Genomic DNA, 10,430 nt, shown 5'->3' with positions numbered 1-10,430 from the left:
GGGACCCTATCCTTTTCCCATCTGAAGGTCCCCTAGCCCCTCCGGGCCCTGGAACCCCCTCAACCTCCAAGGCGCCCCCATCCCAGCCCCCACCCCCCAGCCTTCATCAGCATGCAGGCTCAGGCTGCCCAAACACAAGGGGATTGTTCTTCTTGCATGCTCAGGGTGGGGGGCTGGGAGCAGGCGGCCCACACACCCTGGCAGGCCCAGGCCACAGGGAGGCTGGCTTTGCCCCGCCCTGTGTCCCCAGACAGGCTCTGCCCACCCTCCCTACTCCCATCACTGCCCCCCTCCAGCCTCCATCCCCATTGCCTAGTGGCGCTGACCTCTTGAGGAAAGAGCTCTGAACTGCACAGGTGGACCCTGGGATTCTGCCAGCTCTGCCAGTTGCCTCTCATTCTCATGTAGCCTTACAGACAAGCCCCTTCCTCTCTGGGCCTCAGGTTCCCCTCTGATGAGGCCCTTCCAGCTATGACAGTCCGAGCCCGATTTTGTGAAACCTATGCCACACCACAGTTCTTCCTTCAGCCCCCCTTTGCCATGGGGAAACCCACTCAGGGCCTCCAGAAGTCTCAAAGTGCAAATCCCCCACCCCAGTGATAATGCCTGGGGAGCCCCTAGACCCAGAGACACAGCAGGAGCAGGGGCTGGGGGTGCTAAGGAATGGGAACTGGGAACCCTGTCCAGGCAGATCCTGACTCTCGCATGGGGCTGGTCCCCTGAGCCCTGGGTCTTCTCACCCCACTGTCACTGCTTCTCTGGGATTCTTAGCCCCATCGCTGGTCTCTAATGCCTCTGGGCCCTGTGAGCCCTTTCTTCTCCCTGCACACTGAGCCTGGTACTGGCTCCTGCCCTCCTGGAGGAGCTTCTGCCCTCCTGGAACTCTGTGTAGTGGAAAGGCAGGCTCTGAAATGCCCAAATGGGGCTTCTTTGAGTTGTAGGCATCTTGGAGGGGCAGAGAGGCCTGAGTGATAACATATGACTTGGAAGGTTGGGGAGGGCTTCATAGAGGAGGCAGCATCTGAGAAGGATTTGGACAGAGTGGGGAGGATGGGCATTTCAAGCTAGGATAAGCCTGGGCAAAGGCCCAGAGGCCTGGTGGTGCTAGGCGTGTTTTGCAGTCTGGTGTGTGTGGGGGATGGGGTAGAGATGAGACAAGAGAAGTTGGCAGAGACCAGATCATGAAGGGCCTTGAGTGCCCATCTATGGAGATCAGGCTTTATTCATTGGGCATTGGGGAGCCAAGGATGGCTGTTGAGCAGCAGAGTGACCCAGTCTATAGCATGGAGAATGGAAGCTAGAGACCTTTCTCAATTTGGGTGAGACAGTGAGGGGATGTGTACCAGTGCATGGGGCTGTACCATGAAGTTGCACCCTTTCTCCTGGACTCCAGTCTGGGCCTGGGCCTGCCTTGGTTTCCCTAGGCTGTGAGGACTCTTGAGGGGTTGCCTAATGATGCTCTAAGGAGGCTGTAGCATTTCTGGCACCAGCCAGCTTGTCAGAGCTTCCCGTCTCTGCCTAGTACTGAGTCTACAGGACAGTTCTAGGTCAAGGAACCAGAGGCTGGAGCTCACAGACCCCAGACTGCTCCCCTCCAGGCCCCTCCTCCCCCAACTCTCCCATAAAGTAGGTATGAATGGCCATCCTGGGAGGCTGTAAGGCTGAGAGGCTGGGCATATGGATCCAAGGATGCTGGGGCAATTCTTCTGGAGGCCTAGTTAATCAGAAAGGGTGAGCATGCCCAGAGAAATGGGCAGGGGAGTCAGGATCCCTCAGTGCTGATCCCCTCCGGCCCCAGGGTCCACTCCCCCCACCCCATCCCCACCATGCCCTGCTTCGCCTGATGCCCTGAGCCATTCTCCAGCATCACTGGGTGTGGCCAGCATGGCTGCTTTTGGAGAGGAATAGAAGGAGGCTGTTAGCTTGGGGACCGTTGGGGGATGTAAGGTGGGGAATGAACTTGGAGACTGGACCCTTCTCTCTCTTCCCAGCCCAGGTGGGTCTACAAGCCCTAGTTGGTCCAGACACTCTAGCTATTAGAGCCAAGGGAATCCCCCAAGGGGCGGGCCAGTCCACTTGAGTTGCTTGGCCCCAGGAGCCTTCCCCTCCCCCGGATTGTTCTTGCTCCAGAACAAAGCCAGGGTGGACACTTGATCCCTGCGTGTGGGGGGGAGCTGGCTAAGCCCCCAGCCCTTTGATTGGGCAGCTGTCATGAGAGAGAGACAGCTGGGGGGGAGGGGCAGGAAGGGGCAGCCGCCTTGTCCCCCCCCCCCCCCCGCCCCCTCCAGCCTGAGTGGCAGGAAGCCAGAGACAGAAGGAGTGGGCACTGGATCTGGGGAGGGGGTCTGGGGAGAAGAAGGGAACGCCCGAGGTCAGAGGCCTGGTCTGAGCTTGGTATGTCCTGCCAGGGAGTCCTGCTGACCAGAGGGAGCTGGGTACCCCCAGAGGTGAGCTGGAGGTCAGTGTGGCATGACGCGTGGCTGCCATGTGGGTGGCCCAGCAGGGACCTAGGGCCCACCAAGCTGGAGCAGCAAGCAACTCCCTAGAGCCCCTGTAAGGGTAGAAGGGGAGCCAAGTAGGGCTGCTTGTCCTTAGGGCTCCTAGGAGAATAATTAGAGAGACCTGTATCAAGACCCCTTGTTCTCCCCTAAAGAGAGGAAAGACCTTGAGGGTCTATCAAAACAGGAAGGACACAGAGAGACCAGCCACTCCCCTCCCCCACCCCCTTCCTGCAAACACACACACACATAGCATAGGTAGGTAAACTGAGGTCTAGGTCAGGTGCAGGCCTGGCCAAGGTCACCCATTGAATTGGGGCAGTGGGGCTCTGTTGTAAACCCAGGTATCTTTTTCAGGGCAGGAGCCCTAGTTCTGGCCACATCCCAACCCTTCTGCCCTATTTTCCCAGGAGCCTTTGCCCACAAAAGTTGATGTGCAAATGGTATGGGGACAATGTCGGGTATCCCATCGGTTACCACCCCAAAGAGGTCCCTGAGCCCCAGAAAGTTCCGGAGCTTAAGATGTGGCTCTGGACAAGTACAGTCCTTTCCAAACACAACCCATGTCTACCAACCAAGCAGGGGTCTGAGAGACTACTAAAGCCTGCTCCCCACCTTTGAAGAGCTGCCCCTGTCCCCCCTGGAAGAGGACAGACAGACCCAAACAGGACAGCCAGACAGAGGAAGCAGACAGGCCCTCACACTAGCAGGCAGGGCCCTGCTAGTCCCACCAGGCCCCACCCCTCTGTGACCTTGGGCAGGTTACAGACCCTCTCTAGGCACCAGGCTCCCCTTCTGTTTGGTGAATTCATCTGTTCAGATAACCAGCGTGTTCTAAGTAACTTCTCCGGCCTGGCTCTGGGAACACAAGGAGAGGGTGGCAGCCTTGGCTCCTGCTCTAAGGGGCTCCCGGGCTGGCCAGGGCAACAGAAAATAAGCACGTCATCACGAGTGCTTTGCTGGGGGAACTGCCGGCAGCTGGGGGAATGTTAGCAAGGGCAGCCAGCATGAGTCTGGCCAGGATGCTCACAGAGCACAGGCCCTGCATCCACTGTTGACCTCTGACCTCTGGAGAGCCGATGGACAGAACTCAAGCGGAGGAAGGAGCAGGTGCTGGGGAGGCAACAGTTACTGGGTGTTTGGGGAGTCAGGGTTGTCACCCCCGTGGTACAGATGAAGAAATAAAGATCTCAGGCCATACAGTGGCTTCCAGAGACAGCCAGGCTGGGAGCCCCACCCCGCCTCCTCCATGCCCACGCTCAGGCTAGCAAGGGGGTTCTGAAGAGGGCACTGAACAGAGCTCCACACCCTTGAACCTCGAGTCAGGATAGGGCAGGGGGCTGAGGAGGAAGGTGCCCAGGGGTCTCTGGGGTGCTCGAGCTCAGCACACTCATCCCCCCCACCCTTCCCAGGCAGTAGGAATTCATAGGGTTAGGGCTTGTTCTTGGCTCAGACTTGGCACCAGTTGGTCCCCTCCCTGTTTTCCTGCTCGGGTTCTGGTTCCCCAGTGAGCTTCCCATCAAGGCAGAGCCTTGGCGGGCGGAAGACAGCCGCTGGAGGAGAGGGATTTCCAAGCAGGATTAAGGTTCAGGATTAAGTTGGGGCATGAAAAGGGGTCGGGTGGGGAGGGCTGGCGGCTGGGCTAATCCCAGCAGCTAATCTCCAGCTCCTCCTTCTTCCATCAGTTAACGGCCTTGACATTCCCCAGCCCCCCAATCCCTTTCTTACCCATCACCCAGTTCCAAGGGGGAAGCAGTCCCTCCATTTTATGGGTGAGAACACTGAGACTCAAGAGTCCAAGTGATTTGTTTCTGGTACAGTAGAAAGTGCTCCAAGCTGGGAACATGGCCAGCCCGGACACTTCTAACCTCCTCAGCACATAGGAGAGGGCTCAGAAAACCACCGTGCACACGGCTGGTCCCCAGACCCCACCGCCACCCCCACCCCCAGTGCTGAATGAACCTCGCTCACAGCTGTCCGCAGGAGCCTCTGCTTTAGTGACTTCTAGTGGACAGATGCAGCCCACCTTCCTGGAGCCTCACTACCTTCACTTCTGCCCACCTTTCAAGACCTCCCATGGCTCCCGTGGCTGCTCCGGCTCCCTCTCCAGCTGCTCCTCCAGGCTCTAGCCAGCAGGGGCTCTGGTCCCTGGACACAAGTGCCTCCCATTTGAAGTAACGTTTCGATTTTAACCCAACCTTCAAGGGCCAATCGACAAGGGTCCCCTCTTCCAAGAGGTCAGGTAGGAGGCTCCCTCTCTGGACTCCCATAGTTAATTCTCCTGACGTACGAGGGGAAGGGAAGAATACTTGTGGAAACTGGGTGCCTATCACATATGCACCTATCTCATTTTAATTCTCATAACTCTGGGGACTGGATTGGGTATCCCCTTCTTACAGATGGGAAGCTGAGGCTCAGAAGGGTTAAATATGTCAGCCAGGCTTACACAGCTAGTGAGCTGCACACAGCAAACTGGTCAATGTGACACTTGAAACTTGTGGTCCACGCTGTCTCTCTGCTCTGGAAGTTTATCTAGCTTGGCTCTGGGGTTCCCATGTAAGGGCAAGGGACCTGAAAGAAAGCTGAGCTCTTCTCTAACCCATCTCCCACTGCCCCCCGCAGAGCCGGCCAGGCCACAGCGTGGACGCACTCCCAGGCGGCCTCGGCCCCAGCCCCGCCTGACAGGATGAGCGGCTCAGATGCGGGGCTGGAGGAGGAGCCAGAGCTCAGCATCACCCTCACACTGCGGATGCTGATGCATGGGAAAGTACGTGCTTGTGGGGGAGTGCTTCGCTGTGGCTCAGGAGGGGGCAAAGTGCAAGGCGAGGCAAGACCTGGTCCTCCAGGAGGGAGTTTGATCTTGGGTATCCTGTCTCCTGCAGAGCCCCTGCCTAAAGTAGGGGCAAGCGCTGGGCCTGGGGTATTGGTACCCTGCTGACTCCACTCTTGTCTTGTTTGCAGGAAGTGGGCAGCATAATTGGGAAGGTAGGTACCTCGTTCTGTTCTGTATGTCCCCTTCAACCTGAGACCTCAGTCCAGGAAAGGAATCAACGGCTGCTTGGCCTAAGAGCCATTCTCTATTTTGCCTCCTATTTTGTCTCCTGCAGAAAGGAGAGACTGTAAAGCGAATCCGGGAACAGGTGAGGACGGAGTTTGGGAGAGGAGCCCAGGGCACCTGGTTTGGAGGGGAGGGGAGATGCCTGCCTCACCTTGTCCCTGAATCCACCATCTGGGATGACCAATGAGTGCCCCTAGAAGGTGGCCGTTTCCAGCCTTGGCTGGGGCCTGGTGAGTGGAGGGGCAGGCAAGTTCTTGGCCAGGAAGCAGAGAAGGAGCCCCGCTTGTCCTGCACCCACAGAGCAGCGCCCGGATCACCATCTCTGAGGGCTCCTGCCCTGAGCGCATCACCACCATCACCGGATCTACAGCAGCCGTCTTCCATGCAGTCTCCATGATTGCCTTCAAGCTGGATGAGGTCTGTGGCTGTCTGAGGGGCTGGGGGCCACAGGTGGTTCCCCGGGAGGAACAGGACTCTGACTCCACAGAGTGGCTACGGGTGGGACAGAAGGCCAAGCTGAGGGCAGGGTTCTCTCATTGGAGTGGGACGCGGGCAGGCTTCCCTCCTTCATCCCCCAGCAAGAAGGTGCTCCAGGGGAGGGGGAGCAGTAGGGGCATGCACGGCCAACCCAGTCTTCCTGCCCAGGACCTCTGCGCTGCTCCTGCAAACGGGGGGAATGTCTCCAGACCTCCAGTGACCCTGCGCCTTGTCATCCCTGCAAGCCAGTGTGGCTCGCTGATTGGGAAGGCTGGCACCAAGATCAAGGAGATCCGAGAGGTGAGGGGAAGAGGTACCACCCCAAGAGAGTCTTACCCTTCAGTTTCGAGGGGAGACCTGGGCTTACAGCTTCCTGTCCTGTGGGGAGCTCCGAGCCTAGGCATGCTCTGGGTTATGGGAGTAGCTGAAAGTGGCCCCCGTTCTCTGCTTGCAGACTACAGGTGCCCAGGTGCAGGTGGCAGGGGACCTGCTCCCCAACTCCACAGAGCGTGCTGTCACCGTCTCTGGGGTGCCTGATGCCATCATCTTGTGTGTGCGCCAGATCTGTGCTGTCATCCTGGAGGTGCTGCCCTGGGGCAGGGAGAGAGGGCAGGGGATGGGCCCTGGGCCTGCCTTGTCAGGCCCTCAAGTCCCACGTGACACCAGGTGGGGATAGAGTGGGGCTGCAGGGAGGGATGTGAGAAGCTCCAGGATGTCGGCCTGCATTTACCTGGGGGTTATAGAGTGGGCCTTGAGAACACAGGGCCCTTGGGGAGGTCAGGGAGGGCCTGAGAAGGTCCTGATAGAGCCTCCCCTTTTGTGCCTTCCAGTCCCCACCCAAAGGAGCCACTATCCCATATCATCCAAGCCTCTCCTTAGGTACTGTCCTTCTCTCCACCAACCAGGTGAGGGGGAACAGCAGGAGGGGTGGGATGTGTTACTGGGGAAGGGGATGGAAGAAGGAATTGGGGGTCCAGGGAGAGGTGGGGAGGGGTGACTCTGGCCAAACTGCCCTGATCACAGTAACCCCCTTTTACCCACTTTGTCCCCACAGGGCTTCTCCGTCCAGGGTCAGTATGGGGCTGTGACCTCAGCTGAGGTGAGTGACCGCAGCCCAAGGCACCCCTTCCCGAACTGAGCCTCCTCTGACTCCTGACCCCTCTTCTTGGCACAGGTCACCAAGCTCCAGCAGCTCTCGGGCCACGCAGTCCCCTTCGCCTCACCCAGCATGGTGCCAGGTGAGCAGTCCCTGCAGAAGGAAGCAGGGGCAGATCCCAAGGGACCAGGTAGCCCCTCTGGAAAGGACATGGGGAGGCAGCAAAGGTCCAGACTCACGCCCAATCCCTCTTCTCCCCCCAGCAGGACTGGATCCTGGCACACAGACCAGCTCACAGGAGTTCTTGGTTCCCAACGACGTGAGCACGGGATGGGGTAGTTTGAGGGTGGGTAGGGGGGCCTGGGGCGTCTGGGCCTCACCTAGGGTTGAATTCCACCCTCTCTCCAGCTGATTGGCTGCGTGATTGGGCGCCAGGGCAGCAAGATCAGTGAGATCCGGCAGATGTCAGGGGCACATATCAAGATCGGGAACCAAGCAGAGGGCGCTGGTGAGCGGCACGTGACCATCACTGGTTCACCAGTGTCCATCGCCCTGGCCCAGTACCTCATCACTGCCTGGTGAGTGTGGGGTGGGGTATCACAGGTCATGGGACTTTTGTGCCTGAGAAAGGCACAGGTCGGGTGGGGAGAGCTGACCTCCCTTCTCCTGGGCCTGTCCTCTGCCTCCCCTAACCTTGCCACACTTGTTCAGTGTTGCCCCATCTTCCCCATACATCTGTCCCCCATGTCCTGTTTCTCCAACCCTGTCTCTTTTCCCTGGGTCTTCAGCCTCCCCATTTCTCACCTTACCCAATGCTATATTTACTTGTCCTTTCTTCCCGTCCACGCTCTTCCAACCTTTCCCATCTTCTCCTCAAACACACCCACCCCAGGTCATTGTTCTCAAGTCCTCTCTATTTTTCATCTAATCTCACCCCTTATATTTGCCCTCATTGCCTCCTTTCTCACCCCTGACCTTCCCTTTCATCTTCCCTCTCTATCCCTCTTTCCAGTCTAGAAACGGCCAAGTCTACCTCTGGGGGGACACCCGGCTCGGCCCCCACAGACCTGCCTGCCCCCTTCTCGCCACCCCTGACGGCCCTGCCCACCGCTCCCCCAGGCCTGCTGGGCACGCCCTATGCCATCTCCCTCTCCAACTTCATCGGCCTCAAGCCTGTACCCTTCTTGGCTCTACCACCTGCCTCCCCAGGGCCACCGCCGGGCTTGGCGGCCTACACTGCCAAGATGGCAGCGGCCAATGGGAGCAAGAAAGCTGAGCGGCAGAAATTCTCCCCCTACTGAGGCCAGCTGAGGCACAGGCACGGGAGCAGGCAGGACTGCCGGCAGGGGGCTGCCTCCACTATCTGCCCAAGGAGACTCCACCCCGGGCGGGGGGGTCCCAAACGCCGCTAATGCCCAGACGCATGGATGCACCCCCCGACCCTGCCCCGGTCTGTGGGAGTTCCTGCTCTCGGAGTGGGGGCTGTTTTTGGCCCAGAGTTCTGGGAGCTGCAGCAGCCCCAGGGTAGGGGTCTTGATCCCCTCTAGCTCTGTGCTTGGATGCAGGGAGCATCCTAAGTGCCCCCACTTTGTGGGGGTCACTCATGCACTCCCCATCCCTCAGGGCTTCCCTGCCTCCTGTCCCCCTGTGGGGATCAGGGAGGAGGCCTGGGGGCGGCTGGGGGCCATGCTTCTCTCCCCACCTCCCTGCAGATTCCTGCTGCTTCCACTGATACCCTTTTGACTGGAATGGACTGGCTGGGCTTGGCAGAGGGCAGCCCGAAGAGGGGGCACTGCCAGGCAGCTGGGGGAGTGGCATGGGGGCAGGGGCCGAGTTCTCAGCAGCAGACACTCTGTACAGTTTTTTCAATTCCTGTTTTTGAATAAATATTCTGAGAGACCAGGAAGCTGTGAAACACTGTGGGTATTGGCAAAACCTCCAGAAAACGGGTATAGCTGAGACCCCAGAGGACCCCATCTGTGACTCCATCAGCCCCAGCTGGGCCTCGCCCCTTCCACATGCCAGTTCTGGGGCGTCAGGGCTCTTTGGGGGGTCATGTTGTCCAGCCTCCTGCCTCTGGCACCAAAGCGATCCAGTTGTTTTCTGGGCATTTTTAGAAGCTGATGGAGGAGTTCCAGTAGTTTTGTCCAGCCTCTCCTTGGTGCAGATGTGCAGGACGTCTTTCTGAATGTCCCTTCACTGGTTCCTCCTGCTGTGGCTGTAACCCAGACCCTGCCCTACTTGGCCCATTCCCTTTGGCTGTGAGCCATTAGGGCCCTCTGTGATCCTGCCCACCTCTGCTTCTTCCTTGGCCTGGGGATCATCCATGAGTGTCCTGATCACCCAAGCTGGAGGAGCCCTTAGAGATGGTCCAGGGTACAGATGGGAAAACTGATACCTAGTGAAGGGTAGGTCTGTGTACAAGGCCATGCAGAGTTGGGCCCAGAACTCAGGATTCCTAGCTCCCAGAAGCCTCTGGGCCTCACTTGGCTGCAGGTTCCCTTTCTCCCATTCCAGAGCCAGAAGTGCAGGCAGGCTACCTGCCATAAGCTGTGCTGGAGGCTGGATGGGCCCTTTGTGATACCACCCTGCTTTCTCCAGTCCCGGCTCACCTTGGGAGACATCTCTCACGTGGCCTCTGGCATGCTCAGGCTCTCCCTTCCTGCCAAATCCCGGGCTTGTTCTGGTGCCTCAGAAGGGCCTAGGACAGGGCCCTCTGGAGGTCTATGGAGGTGCTGCAGGAGGGCCCGCGGGTGCCAGGCCCGCGAAGTGCAGGCCCGCGGGGGCCGGGGTAGCGCTCGTCGGGCGAGACGGCCCAGCGTCCGGCGTACAGGGCGCTGCAGCAGGCCGTACAGGAAGGGGTGAGCTGCGAAGGCCGAGTAGGCTACCCAGGTGACGGCCCCCTCCACCGCGGCGGCCTGGGCAGCGGGCGCTAAGCACGCACAGCCGTAAGGCAGCCAGCAGGCTGCGAACTGGCCCACGGCCAGCGCCGGGGCCAGGGCTGCTTTGCCCCAGGGCGGGCGAGGCCGAAGGGGCGGCAAAATGGAGAGGCGGCTGTCCAGAGAGTCGGAGCGCGGTCGGGACCCGCGCGCGGGCCGCGGGGGCCTCAGGGCAGCGCGGCGCGCCACGAGGAAGATGCCGCCGTACGCTCCGAGCAGCAGGAGGGCGGGCAGCGCGAAGGCCAGCAGCGCCCAGAGCGGCCGGAAGGGCTCGAGGCCCCCTGCCAGGACAGAGCAGCGAGCCGGGGCAGGGGGCGGTGCGGGCGGCGGCCCGAGCAAGGAGAGCGCGCCCAGCAGCCCCG

The 10,430-nt window shown here is 59.8% G+C and overlaps 2 protein-coding genes across 5 annotated transcripts in view; one reads left to right on the top strand and one right to left on the bottom strand.

Moving 5' to 3' along the window:
- Positions 1–9,032, top strand: part of PCBP4 (poly(rC) binding protein 4) — a 10,187-nt gene extending 1,155 nt beyond the window's left edge. The window contains exons 2-13 of one of the 4 annotated variants that reach the window (XM_024746410.1): positions 5,121–5,265; positions 5,460–5,483; positions 5,606–5,638; positions 5,857–5,973; positions 6,202–6,333; positions 6,488–6,616; positions 6,864–6,938; positions 7,088–7,132; positions 7,208–7,271; positions 7,396–7,448; positions 7,538–7,707; positions 8,142–9,032. In XM_024746410.1, the coding sequence (XP_024602178.1) occupies positions 5,185–5,265; positions 5,460–5,483; positions 5,606–5,638; positions 5,857–5,973; positions 6,202–6,333; positions 6,488–6,616; positions 6,864–6,938; positions 7,088–7,132; positions 7,208–7,271; positions 7,396–7,448; positions 7,538–7,707; positions 8,142–8,430 (1,212 nt within the window). In that variant the 5' untranslated portion in view covers positions 5,121–5,184 and the 3' untranslated portion in view covers positions 8,431–9,032. Of the gene's footprint in view, positions 1–5,120; positions 5,266–5,459; positions 5,484–5,605; positions 5,639–5,856; positions 5,974–6,201; positions 6,334–6,487; positions 6,617–6,863; positions 6,939–7,087; positions 7,133–7,207; positions 7,272–7,392; positions 7,449–7,537; positions 7,708–8,141 lie in introns of all 4 variants that reach the window. The other 3 variants (XM_024746412.1, XM_024746411.1, XM_024746409.1) reach the window with 3 other exon arrangements.
- Positions 9,033–9,082: 50 nt separating this feature from the next.
- Positions 9,083–10,430, bottom strand: part of GPR62 (G protein-coupled receptor 62) — a 10,670-nt gene continuing 9,322 nt past the window's right edge. Inside the window, exon 4 of the mRNA XM_024746311.1 lies at positions 9,083–10,427. Coding sequence (XP_024602079.1) covers positions 9,757–10,427 — 671 coding nt within the window. The 3' untranslated portion in view covers positions 9,083–9,756. The remainder of the gene's footprint in view (positions 10,428–10,430) is intronic.

Source organism: Neophocaena asiaeorientalis, unplaced genomic scaffold (assembly GCF_003031525.2).
Source record: "Neophocaena asiaeorientalis asiaeorientalis breed wild unplaced genomic scaffold, Neophocaena_asiaeorientalis_V1.1 scaffold251, whole genome shotgun sequence".
Classification (NCBI taxonomy): Eukaryota; Metazoa; Chordata; class Mammalia; order Artiodactyla; family Phocoenidae; genus Neophocaena; species Neophocaena asiaeorientalis.
This window is presented reverse-complemented; position numbering and strand designations above follow the sequence as displayed.